At 34.8% G+C, this 18,945-nt stretch overlaps 2 protein-coding genes across 3 annotated transcripts in view; one reads left to right on the top strand and one right to left on the bottom strand.

The window, feature by feature from the left end:
- Positions 1–1,600, top strand: part of LOC123554098 (uncharacterized) — a 32,221-nt gene extending 30,621 nt beyond the window's left edge. The window contains exon 5 of the mRNA XM_053548473.1: positions 1,469–1,600. Coding sequence (XP_053404448.1) covers positions 1,469–1,539 — 71 coding nt within the window. The 3' untranslated portion in view covers positions 1,540–1,600. The remainder of the gene's footprint in view (positions 1–1,468) is intronic.
- On the bottom strand, positions 967–18,267 carry LOC123554099 (cytochrome P450 1A1-like). Of its 2 annotated transcripts, none has more exons than XM_053548468.1 (11): positions 18,141–18,267; positions 13,489–13,648; positions 13,096–13,173; positions 11,048–11,146; positions 10,558–10,651; positions 10,152–10,307; positions 9,519–9,733; positions 8,526–8,654; positions 5,042–5,146; positions 4,201–4,335; positions 967–3,792 (listed from the first exon to the last, which is right to left on the bottom strand). In XM_053548468.1, the coding sequence occupies exons 2-11, from the start codon at positions 13,637–13,639 to the stop codon at positions 3,446–3,448; spliced, it is 1,509 nt and encodes a 502-aa protein (XP_053404443.1). In that variant the 5' UTR covers positions 13,640–13,648; positions 18,141–18,267; the 3' UTR covers positions 967–3,445. The 2 variants fall into 2 exon arrangements, with proteins under 2 accessions (XP_053404443.1, XP_045199947.2); XM_045344012.2 differs by having other exon boundaries at positions 18,062–18,205.
- Positions 18,268–18,945: the final 678 nt, after the last annotated feature.

The following is an 18,945-nucleotide window of genomic DNA, read 5'->3' as shown; positions in this document are numbered from 1 at the left end:
TCCAAGGTATAAAAAGGATATAATTTGAAGGAATCAGTTCCAGATAAAGTTATGGTATACATGTGTTATAAAGAAATGAGGTCTCACCAAGATCCCTTAGGTAAAAATGATAGTTAACCTCCGCTATTGCATCGGTTGGCATGATATTTCTCGGGTTCACAATATCTGCTAACCTACATAATGAAAGTAATATTTATATAATATTCTTTATCATATTCCTACATATTCTGTAAAAATATTGTTGTACGGCTCAGGGTTGCTATACTTTTTGGTCCTTTTAAATCATGGAGAACATTCACTTTTACTATAATAATAGAATTCCGCTTAAGCCGGTGCTAGGGGGCGTAAATGGTAATGCACATTTCATTACCTCTCTGGAAACAGTGCCAATCATACCGAGTCTGCATTTATGTTGCTTGGTTGCGCACGATGTTTTCATAAGATCTTTTAACAGATTTTATTAATATTTTATTTCACAAGTAGATCAGAATAGCAGAAAAGAAATTCCATGTTGTACTTTGAATCCTGTATTGTGTATTCAGCCGTAAATATTCATAATCTGACACAGTTCTATAAATAGAGAACACAACAATAACATCCATTACTGAAGATTGCGGTCTCTTATCCATATCCGAGTAGAAAGTATTTTTTCTTTAATACAACTAAAAAAGTTTCAAGTTCCAAATAAGCTTATAGTTTTTACCTTTTTGACAGTTATTCTTTTGAAAATAATCCGGAACTCTACAGTGGAAGAAATTCGCATATTATCTACATGTTGTGGTAGGACGATATTGCCCGGGTATATTACATTATTACATTATAATGTGTTTTCCATACATAACAACTAAATAGTATAAATAGTGTCATGCATGACTTGACTAGCAAATGTGTTCGACTTATATGTTGGCCTTTCTAGTGCTTCGATAGCATTAGGTCTGGGAAACGATAATACACAAAATAACCCGCTGAAACTGAAAATAGTTTATTTGATAAAACGACCAGTTATTCAATGACCTTGTGCAATAAACTTTAAAATGTAGAAAAGGTCGTTACGATACATAGATATTTACAAATACATTGAATATATAAATACTACTTAACCAAATAATACACAAACCAAAACATCATCAAACGGGAAGCATTAAACTATAACCGACAAAACACGATACCTAATTCTTTTGGTGTCAAAACAATGAATAAAAGTTCTGAAATAAAATGTTTTAAGATTCTTCTGTAAAACGTCTAGAGATTTTGACTGCCTAATACATGTATCTGTTTATCTATCTCTCTGTGTGGTAACATGTGGCCGTCTGTCTTCCGATTTGTCAAAACACACTGGAGTACAGACTTTGACGTGCTTCAATTGACAGAAAAAGAGATAAGCATGAAAGAGTCGGCGTAGATTGTTAGACTGTATCAAAATATGTTAAAAGACATCTGGTTTCTAAGGGGACACATTTATTTTCAGTTTGGCAGAACGCTTGGCTGATTTGCTTCAAGAGAAACAAATATTCTCAGGGAGTGAATTCCAGTTGTTAAAAGTTCGAGGGAAAATGAAAACCTATAAAGATCTGAGCTTGTTTGGATTTTCTGAGGGACATATAGAGTGAGACAGACGACGTGTATTTTTATTTGGAAATAAACAGAATTCTACTGGAATAGCAACTAAGTTGTGGGTTACGTTATCGAGCATAGCTAGGCGTAAGCAAATACGGCGGTGGTAAATTCATCTCAAGGTAAGGGTGAAAAACAAGGCAACAACATTGGAGGTGCATCTATGATTGTACATTGCCCATCAAGCAAGTCGTCTCTGCGTAGACTCGATTTGTCCGTCCGTGTGTAGACTCGATTTGTCCGTCCGTGTGTGATGACCAGACGGAGGACAAAACACATGTGTTGCGAATGATGTAGCCTTTATTACAATACGTCTACACGATTCACACTGATATTACCTCTACAAGTAACATTAACTCTTAGAGCCTCCGAAGTAGTAATCTATTTAGAAATTAGTTTTCACTCGCTTCTTACTACTGTATTTCAGTTGTTGTATCACACTATCTTTTCAAATGTATGAAAATATGAGAAATAACAAACAGTAATTAATTGTTGTTTAAATATAACCTTTAAATAGCCTGCCAGTGTAAACCAACAATTCACTCAACTTAGGTTTGATTTATCAACAATAATGTGGGATATATTGCTTATACATGTATCTAAATATTCCAACAGAAGTTGAGCTATTATAGAAAAATTTTGCAGACAGTTTTAACTTTCAAAACAAATACATCATAATCTGAGAAAACTGACGAGCGCTCAGTTTTCATCTCTCTGCGATATTTTCTTAACACGATTCAGTTCAGTCCCTTTAAAAAGAGAACAATTCTGGATTTGTTTAATGCAATCTGAATACAGACCATACTCATTCACTTTAATTATATTGTCTTAAGAAATTAGATACTAAATAAAAGTATATTATATATTGTATTAACACCATCATTTTATGCATGCACTCAAAATACAACGAGTAATTAAAACGCTAAACTAAGCCCTTACCATGCTGGACATGACTGATTCTGCCTCAGCGACTAGTGTAGGTCATGATCAGCCTGCACACCCGCAGTTTCCGATCATGATTAGCACATTTCGCTATTCAGGCAGTATAATTTTGGTAAACACCCTTCTTAACAGTTACTGGTACTGTCCAAACTGGAAGACGGACAAATCCATTATAGAAATTTAGCAGGGTAAGAGTTAAAATATAGCAAAACAAGTTTACAAGTACAATAAAACTAGAAAAAGAAACTCTCATTATAAACATTTTAAGCAAAAATTATGGTGGCAAATATAAGACATTTCGTTTTGACAAAGCAAAACTAACAACGCAACATAACGAAACATAGAACGGGAAAAAGCGAATTAGTTTACTTCGTGCTGCCGCACATGCAATCAACAAATAATTCATGCTGAAACGTTGACGCTAACACTAATACGAAATGAAATTTCTTTTCTCGAGATTACTTACTTTTAGTAGCTATATCGCTTGTAACAAAATTATGTAATCAATGCCAATAACAGGAGGATGACGCAATAACTGGTTATACGACAGCCAGTGATGTGCTACGTCATTTCTGACATCATTTTACCCCGGGTCAACCCGATAAAAATACGTTAATTTTATATCAAAACAATCTACTAACGTTACTTCGTCTAGGTAATTATAAACATTCATTAAACGGCATTGGCATTCTTTGCGTGGTTACAAGCACTCATCAGCCCTCATACAAGCATAGGTTTCGTTGTACTCATTACCATTGCCGTTTAACAAAAAGTTTCATTTGTATCAGTATTATTTCACGCTAAAGTGCCAATAATACACAACTTCTGCAATACGCTGGTATCTCCTGAAACTTAAACAGGCCATTGGAATCTAGTAACTGATATAATCTTAAATACGCTTTTCAACAACGACTTTGTAGGGTTTACTGCCCAGTGCGAACGCATTTCCGGCAGGTGTGATATCGGGGCACAGTCCTGATACCATTTTCCATTTGTAGCGTTGCATCAGACTCGCAAAGATCAAATGCAGTTCAGGCTTTGCTACAAATTCACCAAGACACACCCTTGTTCCGGCCGAGAACGGTAACCAGTTCTTTGGTTTTGGCCCGAGCTTTCCATTCTCTCCTAAATATCTTTCAGGGATAAATCTGTCCACTTCATCCCAGGCATCAGGATCATGGTGCAATCCCCAGTGATTGATGACTACATTTGTTCCTTTAGGGATTCTGTAACCAGCTTAAAAATACAAAATATAAATAAGTCAGTATTGTCAAACAATTTAAAAATGCATGCATTTTGTTACTGTAACAGTAATCGCTAAAACTTTGTTTCTGATTGGAATACAACAAGTACAAACTTGTTCAACGCAAGTAACTGACGATTTTCCAATATAACACGACTCAAAAATGGAAGACAAATGAACTCACGCTGTCTTCTGTAAATTCATCTCACGGAAAACATCTCATAACCTTACTTTTATAAACGTATAAAGGTCAATCAAGTATGATCCTACTGATTTTAAGATAATTATGAGTATTCAAAGGAAAACAAAATATGACTAGCATTAAGATGATAGCTCATGTGCGTAAACTGGAAAAAAGTTTCGTATATTAACAAGGGTTCGCAGTTTCGAATCACCCTTACAAACTTCAGTATCACGTGACGTCATGTGAAAAAGTCCTGTCGGAGCAACGCTTGCTAAACGCATGCTTTCGTGTAAAACAGCTTCTGTGTAACCCAAATTCGGTCGATCTGCAATTCCCGGTAATCTGTCTCTACCTAAAGCAAAAAAGAGATTTGTGAGTTTCTTGCAAGAGCGTTTTACACAAAGACCACGAGTTGTGCAAATGGTTGTGACAAATACTAATTTCTTGGCAATCATAAATGAAGACTCGGAAATATCAAACGCACCTTGTCCAACAAAGCATTATTTTGATAGTCCTGCCTAAATAGAGCGTCAGGAAAAAACAAATCAGTATTAAATATCAGGTGTTTAATGAATTTGATACAACTGCCTTACAGCTGATCCACTCTCTTTCGTACTGACCAGAAGCCGGACACCAATTGCCAATAAGACAGCTCAAGAATCTATTGCTGTGTCACTGTAAAAACCGATTCTTATAATTGAAAAAATTACAGCACTGCCGCTTTGAAATGATTTATTTCTGCCATGACATCGAGGAACATTTTCTTTCTTTTTATACTTGACTCAAACGCTAATGGTCTTAAATCCACATCAAATATATTGTCCTGATTTGTACAGACTATGTCAGCTAAACATACTTGTATAATAATACAGCTGACAAGAGTAACCGTATTATGGCCGAACTGAAAACTGGCTCCAGGTACAACCTATATAAGTATAATCATTCAGAGGGGGGGATTGCATGGACTCTGTTTCCTATTGGTATTTCTCAGTTCCTTATTGTTTTATTTAAACAATTATTTTCTATTTTATCAATATCGTTGATAACAAATCACTTACCGACCACGTTATCAATCTCTTCCTGGACCTTTTCTTGTATGTCTTGGAACGCCACCATGTGTAACAGGGCAAATCTGAGCGTGAATCTTGAGGTATCTATTCCAGCTAGAACATGCAAAGACAATCATTGGAATAATAATTATCAGAGTATGATTTGGGCTGCGTACAAGCTAAATTTCAGACAGAAAAACTGCTGACATATGACAAGAGGGCCACGAAGGCCCTGTATCGCTCATCTGACCTATTGACCTAAAGATCATCAATAAAGTTTCATTAAGATATGGTCATAAATACCGCCTCTAGGGTGTTAACAAATTTTTCCTGTCATTTGACACGGTGACCTAGCTTTTCATCCCACATGACCCAGATTTGAACCTGACATAAAGATCATCAAGATTAACATTCTGACTCAGTTTCATGAAGATACATCATAAATATGGCCTCTAGAGTGTTAACAAGCTTTCCCTTCGATTTGGCCCGGTGACCTAGTTTTTGACCCTACCTGACCCAGATTTGAACTTGCCCTATAGATCATCAAGATTAACATTCTGACCAAGTTTCATTAAGACATGGTCATAAATGTGGCCTCTAGAGTGTTAACTAGCTTTTCCTTTGATTTGACCTGGTGACCTAGTTTTTGACCCCACATGACCCAGATTCAAACTGAACTTTGAGATCATCATGGTTAAAATTCTGACCAAGTTTCATGAAGATATAGTCATAAATATGGCCTCTACAGTGTTAACATTCTTTTCCTCTGATTTGACCTGGTGACCTAGTTTTTGACCCCAGATGACCCAATATCGAACTCGTCCAAGATTTTATTGAGGTAACATTCTGACCAAGTTTCATTAAGATTGGGCCAAAATTGTGACCTCTAGAGTGTTAAGAAGCTTTTCCTTTGATTTGACCTGGTGACTTAGTTTTTAACCCTAGATGACCCAATATCGAACTTGTCCAAGATATTATTGAGTTATATTCTGACCAAGTTTCATTAAGTTTGGGTCAAAATTTTGACCTCTACAGTGTTAACAAGCTTTTCCTTTGATCTGACCCGGTGACATAGTTTTTGACCACAGATTACCCAATATCGAACTCATCCAAGATTTTATTGAGGGTAACATTCTGACCAAGTTTCATTAAGATTGGGCCAAAATTGTGACCTCTAGTGTTAACAAGCTTTTCCTTTGATTTGACCTGGTGACCTAGTTTTTGACCCCAGATGACCCAATATCGAATTCGTCCAAGATTTTATTGAGGGTAACATTTTGACCAAGTTTCATTAAGATTGGGTCAAAATTGTGACCTCTAGAGTTAAGAAGCTTTTCCTTTGATTTGACCTGGTGACCTAGTTTTTGACCCCAGATGACCCAATATCAACCTTGTCCAAGATTTTATTGAGGGTAACATTCTGACTAAGTTTCATTAAGATTAGTCTAAAATTGTGACCTCTAGAGTGTTAACAGTCAAATTGTTGACGACGACGGACGACAGCCACAGGGCGATCACAAAAGCTCACCTTGAGCACTTCGTGCTCAGGTGAGCTAATAAAAAAAGCTGGCCTAAGTTTCACAGTAGGTATTCCGAACATTCAGTATACTTAACTTTTTTGTTACATAGAGCAAAATTAATAGTACAAAACCTTTCCGTTAAACAACAAATAAGTGTGGACAAGTTTCAAAGTAAATACGTTGCCCTGCTATCATTCTTTAATAACGAAAAATTATGTTCTCATCTTACTGGGAAAAGTGTAAACGTTTGTCGCGCATATCAGTGTGACACATTGGACATATCATACGCACAAACTTTCATGTATCAATTTGAATGAATATATCATTACACAGGTAACAAAACAATATATCAGGAAGACACTAACTTACAAATGAATACATTACCTATGACATAAGCCTATAAATAAGACAACTTGGTAATAACAAATAATGAATCACTGCGACAAAAGCATCACCAGAAATATATCTGTAAGACAAGTCGCCAAGGCTTACAAAAGAAAATATAAATAAGACACCATCTTGCCAAAAACAGACAAGCTTACCCGAGGATATAATTTAAACATAATTACAAAATACTACATCAATACAGCATATGGCTTAACCTTTAAAACATTATATAGGCGCATTTGACATACTAAAGAATATATCACTACTTAGCTGGGCTGTCTAAAGATTATATCAGTAGAAACAAAACACACTAATCTTATGTAGGAAAATGTCGCTTGGTCAAGGAATATATATCAAAACGTCATGTTGGACTTGCAAAGGAAAACATTTGTATATCAAAATGGTCCTATGTAAATCGTGCTTCCCTCCAAAAACTAGTCTACCCAAAAACATACAGCTGTCATTCTGAGACATGACAACTGTACAGCTGTAACTTTCAACTGTAGTTTTTATAAATGTATTTTTGAGACCTGCATGTTTTAAACCTGTAAATTTCAACTGCATTTCCGGTCATGATTTTCATTTATAGGTCTTTTACAGCAGTAATTTCAAAGTACAGGTCTTTTACAGATGTTTTACAGCTGTAAAACAGTTCCTATTATCGTACAGGATACTGGATATGCAAGAAAATTGATATTCATGCACTAAATTTCACTGGGCTTGAAAGGAATACATCTACCACTAAAAAGAATATCAGTATGCCCATACTGAACGTGAATTATATCAATAAGACACGTTAGAACTGGCAATGTCAATACGACACACTGGAGTTGCCAATGAATGTAAGAAAGAACAGCTGCTGGACAAATTGGACGGCCTAAAATATATGGACTTGAAAAGGAAGGTATCAATAAGATACATTGTACTTGCTAGAGGAATAAAAGTATTAGCACTACTGAATACATCTGGCCTTATGATAATAAAATTGAGCTGTGCCATGAGAAAACCAACAGAGTGGGTTTGCAACCAGCAAGGATCCAGACCAGCCTGCGCATCCGTGCAGTCTGGTCAGGATCCATGCTGTTCGCTAACAGTTTCTATAATTGCAATTGGCTTTGAAAGTGAACAGCATGGATCCTGACCAGACTGCGCGGATGTTGGTTTTCTCATGGCGCGGCTCATATATTTTTTTATTTTGGGTATTGACGTGTAAAGGAATATAGGAATTTGACAAAATGACCTTGCCATGAATTTGCTAAAATATATCAGTAAAACACATTTGACATAGAAGATATTCATCTGTTAGGCAAACTTGACTTACAAAAGAATATGTATGTGTTTGACATGTTGTACTGGATGCATAATAAATCGGTCCTCGACACTGGATCTTCCAAATGATAGATGTGTACACCAATTCCGACTTGCCCAAAAATTACCAATTTTCAAACTGGACTGGCAAAATGGTTTTCAAGAAGAGGCATCTTTTTTTGCAAAGAATCAAACTGCACATGTCACTGGGCCAAATATTATTTCAGAAATACACATTGTACTTTCAACAAAATATCTTCATATCTCTTTCGCCTTACCAAAGAATATATCAGCAAGGGTTTGAACAAGATGTTCTTCATCTAGACCGTTGGCAGCTTCACTCCCATCCTCTTCTTCTGCTTCAGTTCTAGCAAGAATCAGGTTATCTGTGAAGTGCCGAATATTTTCTGAAAATACCAATACAAAATTAGCATATAGCAACAAGTTATGTAAACAAGGATGGAAGCAATGTCAATTCGTGCTGCTTGTGTTTCTTCGATTTATATTTATAAGACTGATTATTTGTTTGGTTTTTAGTCAAAACGACACATTTTTGGATATATATAAGAGATCCATAATTTATTTATAGTGCAGTTAAGAAAAAAGATTGTTTTAGGAATAAAACAGAAAAAAATTGTTTTAGGAAAACAATTCAAATATTTGACAAAAGAATAATTAGATTGCATATTACTGCATACAAAATGACTGTTATCAATGTGCAACATTGCAAGGTATCCAAGAAATAAACTGATAATACCAAATGCGTGAGTGACTGCATGTGCGTGACCAGACTGTGTGCGAGTACGTGTTTTTGTGATTTTAATCATTAAATAGTTAAAATATGGACTGCTAGAGACAAAAAGAGCTACACAGACACCGACAGATGAACAAAATATGACAAAGACTCTAGCCATGACAAACACACATCTTTGGTCTCGTGTTCAATTACAAAAAGAAAGCATCCATGTTTCTTTCCATTTCCGTCTTGAAAGACTTTTGGTGTAGCATCCGCTTCGAGCCTTGATCTCATCATACAAAAAGAGTATGATACCAGTATTACCTTTGTTTTGAACTCAACGCTAAAAGGGAAACGCTTCTCTTCTCTCATATCATCGCGGTAACAGATAACACCAGGAATGATGTGTCAATAGTTATAAATGTGAGCTGTAAAACTTGTTTCGCAATAGACCTAAACAAGTTAATTTAAACCATATTTCCTTTTTGTCAAAAGTCAAGTATAAAGTTAACATAAAACACATTCCCGAACTTACCTTTGTTAAATGTAGATTCTGCTTCTTTGAACTTTTTCTTTATAAAGCGCTCTATAACCTGATCAGTAAATGCCTCCACCTCCTTAAAAAGTGCTGTCTTATACACGTATCTCAATGGTGGAAATATATCTTCCCATGTTCCTCCCCCGAGCTTCTCATTGAAGGTATCTTCTGATTCCAAAATATAACTCAGTTCTTTATCCTTAAAATCATATCTAAAATTGCAAAATGGCCACTAGTTATTATTTCAAATTAACATTTTTGACTTCAGTGTGACAATCCCTAGAAATCAAATTATGTAATTTTATTATTACTTTTTCATTGACAAAATTTGACAAGTTCATGTCAACATTCTTATCTTAACATGCCTATAGCATAAAATAATATAAATACAGTATGTCAAAATATTCAATGTCTTGAGAAATTCCAAAACGGCCGAGTGTTTCACTTTGAGATAACCGAGTTCAATATAAACTCAAGTGTGTACACCGGTCATTCTTTAGAACTTGCATTCAAGTAAAGCCTTTAAACTGAATTCCGTTAAGCTGCAAGTCTGACGGAACTAATGCTTAAACTTTTAAAATTTTAAAAAGAAGTTTTTATTACTCTATGTCAAAAACATGTTTCCCTTACTTTCCTCCGAAACAAAGTCCCGTAAGAATGTTAACAACAATAAAATTGATATATTCTGCTGGATCAAATTGTCCAGAAACTTTGTCAATTTCAACAAAAGCCGTTTCCACTGCATCGTGTATTCTGTGCTCCAATGCGTCTCCTTGCAAGTAATACCTGCATAGAAAGACAAACTCAAATATAACATGACATCATGAAATTGTACATTCAATTAATAGTCGATAACTTAAGTTCCAAGTACATATTTTTTCCAGACAGACGAGTGGAGGAAATTTATGGGGAATCTCAAAATCAACCTTTTCAAATAAAATGTCATTTTACAAGGATTTACTAAGTTCTTTCAGAAAGATATTTGAATTGATATATTGTCGTTTTCTTTCAGGAAGATGTTAAGTAGTGTTTTTACCGCAATGCCTTTGATGTAATTTTTCTGTGTAGTTTCCAAGTTGGACCATAATTGCTAAAGGCTATATCTTTACCACCATACGTGAACACATCAACTAAAAAGGTGTAAAAATGAACATTATCTGATTGTTATAGATATCACTCAAGCAAAACCAAAATCTTAAAATAATATAATGTGAAACTTAATTCAACAATCTTCAGTAAAAAAATCAAAAAACATTCCTAATACAGTTAGTATGAAATATATAAACAAATCTAATTGTCGACCCTACTTAAAAGGTGGTCGTGTTTAGTTCAAGGGTGTCAAGCAGCCCCTAGACCATGTGTTCAGGCCCCATTGGGGTCACAACTACACCTCATATGACAACAGTACAGCTGTAATTGGACTAGAGAGAATTCAAAATTGCGCTGAATCAAGTGGTATAAAATGAAAACGATTTTTCGACAGGGGAGCTAACTAGTAACCAATCACACTATCATTTGACACTTACCAGTGGGAGTTATCATTCTTGAAGCGAAATCGGTTGATTTTTTAACCAGCACCTCCATGGCTGTATCTATTGTGTTGACAAATACCAGCGGCATGGTACCTGTAAGAGATATAAATGTAAATTGTTAATGACTTATTAAAATTTCTATAAAATCCAGTCGTGCAAGAACTTCGATTATGACCTCAACCAATTAAAAAATATTCAAAAGTAGTCTTTATCAAACGAACAAATGCCATATCAAAGTATTCAGAGGTGTAGAGGATTTTCACTAACATATATGGTCAAATATCGAATGAAATTTAGATTTATTCCAGAAGTATGACAAATACAGAAGTTATTTTGTTTTGGGCAAACTTCCTTACTTATTGAAATTCGCTCGTTTGTAACAATGTTGGGCGGTTATAAAACCACCCCAGTCAATACTCCCCGAAGTGGTCAATACCGGTCAATACTGGTCGACTGGTCAGTACTGGTCAATTAGTCAATACTGACTTTAAAGATATTTTGCAGTTTATGAACAATTAAATCATGACTGTTTAAAAGCGTTTGGGCTTGATTAAGTTGAATGCAGGCATTATTATTTAGGTAGTTAAATCAACCTAATCAGAACTCTGAAATTGGCCAGAAGTGGTCAATTGGTCAATACTGGTCATTGAACATTTTCTGTTAGATTAGATAACAAAATATATTATTTTTCTACAAAAAATTGTCACAATAAGTGGAAAAACTGCTAATTTAACTAAATTTAATTTGTAGAAAGTATTTCATAAACTGTAGCAAGTGTTTGATTCACAAGTAATAAATCTAATTATTTTTACTGTAACACAGTTATAAATGATTTAATGAAAAATTGCTGTGAACACCTTGGCCCTTTCATGGAAGTGGTTTACTTGTGTTTTGATAGCAATTGTCACATTGTCTTACAATATACAATAGATATGTTGCTGGCCTGTTTATCTAATCACTAATTAGCTGTTATGATCAATAATCCCACTGTTTGAACATGGTAACTTTATTTTAACAAGAGCTCGTCGAACACAAAAAGCCCCCCTTGATGCATTCAGTAATTGCATAAGGAACAGAAATTGCTCACTGTTAATAAAAGTTCTACCGTTCTGGTTCAATCTGACCTTGACCTTTAATCTATTAACCTAACAAGAGATCACAGAATTGAACTGACCAGTACTGACCACCATACTTTTAAAGATCAAAGTTTTAAATTATTCAAATTTCTTTTTTTATTTTTATATTACTATTACAGTCTGTGCTAGTCTGTGAATATACATTATGTAATAGTGTTGAATAAACCAGTATTGACAACCCAAGAGTGACCATAGTATTGAATTGACCAGTACTGACCGGTTTTAACCAGTATTGACCGCCGGCCTGGTCAATACTCATATTGACCGGCTTTTTGCCAACATTGGTTTGTAAACTGTAGACATTAAAATTGGATGTAGGCCGTAGATTACTTGAAAATAAAATGATATCATGGCATCACTCGTTCTAAATGAAATTTTCATGTGTGCTTTTTACAACATATCTTTCTACATATGTGCGAAATTACAAAAGTAAGCATTCGAAATAATATTATACTGATTAAAACTAAAGAGAAACGTTAGATGGTTCGTTAAGTGTATTTATCTTTCCGCAAATACAAATTATTTACATATTTTGCCTTGATAAGAAGCAACCAAGATCCCGTCCCCAACCTCCGTACAAACAAGGTTTCAACTCATGATCACCAAGATTAACGATTAACTTTCTCACACCCATCTGTCCCGTCCCACGAAATTATCCATTCTCGCTAAGCAGTCACACAAAACGTAAATTTCAATAAGTTAAAAATCAGCTGCCGTTCTGATAATCGACGATCAGTTGTATGCAATAAGCAGGAGGGAAACTCATCAAACTGAAGTGGACATATACTAGCTTCAAATCTGATATCAATGATACTGGTTAAAAACATGATAGCACAAATATTAAAGTCAAACTTAACTGCATATACATTGGTCAAATACCGGTGACTGTAAGTTTAACAATTATACCTAGTCTAACTGTGATCACTGGTCCATACTTCTTTGACCACTCAAACGCTTGTTCATGCAGCTTTTTCGAATCCATCTCTGCATTATAATAATGAATATGTATGTAATATAGAACAAATTTATGTAAATCAAACATGGTGAAAACTACGAGTTTCGTCAAGTTAAAAAAAGCCGTCGTACAGAAAAATACTGTAAATACAAAATGGATCTGCAAGAAAGTAAACATGAAAATACGAGGTAACTGTATGGTGAAATTTGATAAAACTCAATGCAATAAGCTTTGTGCAATTTTCTTATGCAGATTCAAAGGTAAAAAAGTCAAACAATTAACACCATATATCGATAAATAAACCTATCAGCATGTTGGCATTGAGTATCACAAATGTTACTTACGTAAGGCGTTTCCAAGGAGGGGGAGCCCAGATGGCCCGGGCGGGAACTTGTACTTCCATTTTTGTATCAACCAGTACACAACAAGGCCAGTAACCAAGGCAACAAGACATGTTACGCCGACAGAGCCGGACAACAGGAATTCCTGAATCATGCTGGTATCCTGATATAGGAAAAATAATTGTTATCTATTTGTCGAAAAACATTCACAAATACAATTTGAACACTAAGCTGAAAAGATTGTAGACTCATTTATATTAATCAACTTTACGATCGTATTGCTGATCTGTTATTTTCTTGACAAAACATCTATATCTGTGAAGCAGCAAGTGTTTAATCATACACGGCCGCCCAACCCAGGGGTTGTGGGTTCGAGCCCAACTAGGGTCACAACTACTCCCCACATGACATCAGTACTGGCTTTTCCAGGAAACGGACTCGAGAGTGGTTCAAATAAGCTAGAAGCTGTCATAACAATAGAGCTAAAATAAATTCAATAATCGTCTTCATTATTGTGTCAAAACAGTGCAAGCGAATTTAACTTTTTAAGAACTTGACAGATACCAACACATGGACAAGAGTTGTCATTCTTTGCAATTACAGTTCAGTTTCTTAACACTCACATTTTTTAAAGTAAACGTTTGGTTATTTTAAGGACTTACAAATACTTTTAGACTTTATTTAATGGGTTTCTCCAATCTTTGTAAGTCTGAGGTTCTATCTCAAAATCAGTATAAGTCAATGGCGTATTGATCCTACTAATTGATCACTGCAATTTCATTGTGTTTTCTTATATTAGTAATTTAAAAGCTGTAATTATATCTATCTCTCTATGTGTTGCTTGTTTGGTTTTTGTCCTAAGTATTTAGATAGGACTCTCCGTCAATAGTTATATCTTGTTGAAAAATTGTTTATTATAAATAACTTACAAGATCAATCAATTACATGATGACATAGTGATAGACTCTGACCCTACACAAGTACTGCAAGTTCGATTCTGGTGAGGGCTGTCGTTAATGTCGTTAAAATGTTGTTGCTGGACTCATTTGCACTATATTTATAATTACATAATTATGATCTATACAATTTATATAACTGCTATAGTCGCAATAACGTATTACTGAACTACATGAGCTATGTGCAACCGACGTTTAAATGTTTAGACACCCTAAATTTTATAGTAAAATATGCGCAGAAAACCATACTAGTTGCTTAATGACGAATTCAAATTGCTGTGTCGTACATTTGTCATTAATTTCATTGTTATATTTTACTGAAATCACAGGACAGATTTATGCACGACATTTTTGCAGCATTTTCATCTTGTAGTTATTGCAAAGTAGAATCTGTCATGACAAAGTTAGTTTAAATATTACATCAATATCGCATTTTGGGGTGATTTTAAGTGTAGAAAGCTGCCAGGGAGTCTCAGTAATTCGCTTCTCTTTTGTTCTGTTCTGTCATTCGGAAGAGCGTTAAAACAGTCCATACTGGCAATGAAATACTTGGATATGCTGGCAGTAAGTAATTCATCGTTTCAAAGACTGTTTCAGTCGACGTTTTTTTTTTTACAATCGTGCTGAACGCGATCAAATTTCCCACTAGTCTTACAGATAAAACATAAAAAGTTTTTATTGTTAAGTAAAGATACACCCAACAACTTTCCTAACTCCATGGTGCATATTTAGTTTTTTACCCTGTTAAAAGAAATCAAAAAGTCGCTCAGTGAAGGACTAAGTTTCACCTAATAGTTAACCACATAAATAGGAGTGTGGTCATGATGGTTGGAAAGGAAGTTTTTTCAACAATCCGAGCATGAACATAGAAAATACTGTATCCGGTGCAGGTTGCACCATGGTAAAATATTTTTTTAATCTTTTTACACATTTTATATCTTAAACCCTTAATTTTATGTGTTTCTTTGAAAGTGTTTCAAGTGTTTAATTTTAATGTATGAATGGTACAAACACTGCTGAGAGTAGTTAAAATATTGTGACTATAAGTAAATCAAGTCTGGCAATAGCTGATTTATCAGAAATTAGATAATATATACAGAACAAATTACTGATCCGATATATCATTAAGGCCACATCAAACTGAAAAGTTGTTCATAAGATTTTTTTTTTCTGAAAAAATTGAGGCGGCAAGCGAAAACAAGAGCACCGCCTTGCGGGTGCTGATGCTCATCTGATTTTTTTGTATACCTCTGATTTTCTATGTCTAAAAAGGGCCATCATTCTTGCAAAAAACAGGATAGAGTTCTGTTTCTTGATGTACAGCGTCCGGTCATGATGGTGAAAAACTGTTGCAAGTTTTAAAGCAATAGCTTTGATAGTTTATGAGAAAAGCTGACTTAAACATAATACTCGAGCAAGAAAACTGATTTTCTAAGTCCAAAAGGGGCAATAATTCTTGCAAAAAGCAGGATAGAGTTATGTTTTTTGATGTACAGGGTCAGCTTATGATGGTGAACAAGTGTTGCAAGTTTCAAAGCAATAGCTTTGATAGTTTAAGAGAAAAAGTTGACCTAAACATAAAACTTAACCAAGAAATCTGATATTTTCTAAGTCCAAAAGGGGCCATAAATCTTGCAAAAAGCAGGATGGAGTTATGTTTCTTGCTGTACAGGCTCAGCTTATGATGGTGAACAAGCGTTGCAAGTTTTAAAGCAATAGCTCTGACAGTTTAGGAGAAAAAGATGATTTAAAAGGGGCCATAAATCTTGCAAAATGGAGGATGGAGTTATGTTTCTTGCTGTACAGAGTCAGCTTATGATGGTGAACAAGTGTTCCAAGTTTCAAAGCCATAGCTTTGATAGTTTAGGAGAAAAGCCGACCTAAACATAAAACTTAACCAGGCAACGCCGACACAGACGCCAACGCGACACCGAACAAGTGATGACAACAACTCATCTTTTTTTTTCAAAAAATCAGATGAGTTAAAAATATTTTTTTTTTTTTTTTTTAATTTTGGTTTTTGAGAAGATCAGGAGTGAGTGAAGAGTGAAGAAATATATTTGTCTTGATTTGGCTCTCGATTGACTAATAAAAACATTAAAATAGAATGTACAGCTTTTTTACATTAGAATAATTCACCTGGGATTGAGAAAATTTGACCTGCAGATGCACAACAAAGCAAACTCAAAAGGTAATATAATAAATAACACTGGCATACAGCATAGTGTAATCAAATAATACATGCTTTTGAAAATGCTGTTGAAAATATGTAATATACAACAATGCATAACCTTAAAACATAATCATGACATAGATAATATCTATGGCACTCGGACATACACGAACCGAAAAAAGTATTACCGTATTTTCCCGTATTAACGCCCCCCGGGGCGTTACATTTTCCAAAGAGGGGGCGTTTATTTGAGGAAAAAAATAAAAAATGAAAATTTTTACAAAACTTAAAAACATCGTTCAAACTAGCCGTAAAGTGTTTCTGTGTTGTTAAATCCCCCAAAAACGTAATTATTTGGAATCCAATTTAATGCAGTGTGTCTTTTATGCATTTAAATACGGTACCGTACCTCGTGTATTCCATGTCTGGCTTTTTGACACGCTCGCGACACTACACATTACGTCATGACCCAAACAGCTGTGTACTCTGATAACATTTTCCTTAGTACATGCGGGTAGCTAATTGCGCAATACACAATGTCAATGGTTTGACACGCTGCTGTGCCTGCTTTTAAATTAAAAGTTCTTAAAACTGCCGAAGAAAAGGGTATATCGTAAACACATTGCTGCAAGTTTGTTTAAAGTCGGCAGGAAGCGTGTGCGCGAGTGGTGTAAAAACAAATCAAAAATGTATTTACCGTTTAATTTTCTGTTACGTACCGTACTTAGTACAAATGTTTTGGACTTATGGTACATGGACTGTTTAAAAGTGTGTTTAATTTTTAATACATTGGACTTTAGTACTGTAAATTACTTATTATGTGGACTTATAAAAATGAGGTAGGTGATTTTTTCCCGTTCTTGTTGATTTTTTTCCCCTCCAAAATGGGTGGGTGCGTTAATTAGAGGGGGGGCCTTAATTCGGGAAAATACGGTATGTGACTTGAATATTTACTGCTACGAAAATGTAGCATAAATTTTTAGCTCGACTTTTCTAAGTTTTTGATCAAATATCTCTGTTACTATTAAAGATTTTGATTTGAAAGTTAAAGTAGTTATTTACTATCAAAGTCTACACCAGGAGAAACAATCCCCGCAACTCTAAATTTTGACAGATTTGTGTCCCTTTTTACCTTAGAATAGTTTTGTTTAAGTTTTATATAACGTCTAATAGCTCCGTTTCTTTCAAAGCTTTAGACTATTATGTCCCTTTTACTGGCAATGCTCTAATTCAGAGTCAAGTACTTAGAAAATTTGAGTGTGCTGTGTTACCGACAGCTCTTGTTCTAACTTTAAATTTTCAGATTTATCATTAAACATGTCGGAACAAAGTTTCAATTGAAGTCTGAAATGGATACTAACGTGGATTAACATTATTCTACTCGAGGATTTGAAAACTTGAAAAACTAAACTGGTCTGAACACAACTATATAATGTAAATTCCTTACCCCACCCACTTTCGTATGCAAATGCTGATTATTTGGACAGGAAAACAGAAGAGTGGCATGCATCAATATTTACCCTTACCAAAATAATTTAGACTGATGTTATCAAATAAATTATTTTTTTTGCATTCGATTTTCAATGAAATAAATCCGATTTTTTGTTGGAACACAATTTGGTAAACATTTGAAGAAAATGGCGTAATTGCATCAAGGGGAAATAACTTGTATGCAACTATGAATAGAGTATGAATTTATTGTGATTAAAGTCCATTAAGAACAATCTGGGACTGGAATTATTTTTTTACGTAGCGCACTAGTCCAGATAATGAGACCTCGGGTAGACCGATTTTACATTTTGATATTTTACGTTGTCTAGAAGTCTCGGAGGCGGATATCGACAAGTCAAAAAATATAACGATATTCAACTCTGGAGTACAATTATTTGGACTACGTAGCGCACCAAAATATTTTGGCTTGATTTTTTTAATGGGGCGAGCGCAAGCCAAAAACAAAAAATATTTTTTTTGTGTGTGTTTCCAAAGAGCTATAAAAATATATGTATTTTATACTTCTTTGGTGTTTCTGAAAATACACGAGCGGCAAATCCGATTAACAACTTTTTAATTTGGTGAGGCCTAAATGCAACTGTATGGCATAAATGTTTAACCATGTCATATTTCATCAAATGTAAATGTTTTATGTTATTTATATTTGTAAATGTACGCTCTGATATTTGTACATATCCATATCTATAGGTGCGGGTCGGGTGCTTTGGGAGTTTTGTTGTTGTTGTTTGTTTGTTTGTTTTTGTTGTTTTGTGTGTGTGCGTGTGTGCGTGTGCGTGTGCTTATATATTTTGTTAGGCAGTGGCTACGATTACAGTCCGT

This window comes from Mercenaria mercenaria, chromosome 7 (assembly GCF_021730395.1).
Source record: "Mercenaria mercenaria strain notata chromosome 7, MADL_Memer_1, whole genome shotgun sequence".
NCBI lineage: Eukaryota > Metazoa > Mollusca > Bivalvia > Venerida > Veneridae > Mercenaria > Mercenaria mercenaria.
This window is presented reverse-complemented; position numbering and strand designations above follow the sequence as displayed.

Excerpts from the sequence above, each read along its gene's own strand:
- LOC123554099 (XM_045344012.2), bottom strand. The coding sequence starts at position 18,124 with ATGCATGCCACTCTTCTGTTTTCCTGTCCAAATAATCAGCATTTGCAT. Across the intron at positions 9,734-10,151 it reads GGACTTTGTTTCGGAGGAAA|ATATGATTTTAAGGATAAAG; the intron begins GTAAGGGAAACA and ends TTGCAATTTTAG. Across the intron at positions 8,655-9,518 it reads AGAATCTACATTTAACAAAG|AAAATATTCGGCACTTCACA; the intron begins GTAAGTTCGGGA and ends TGGTATTTTCAG.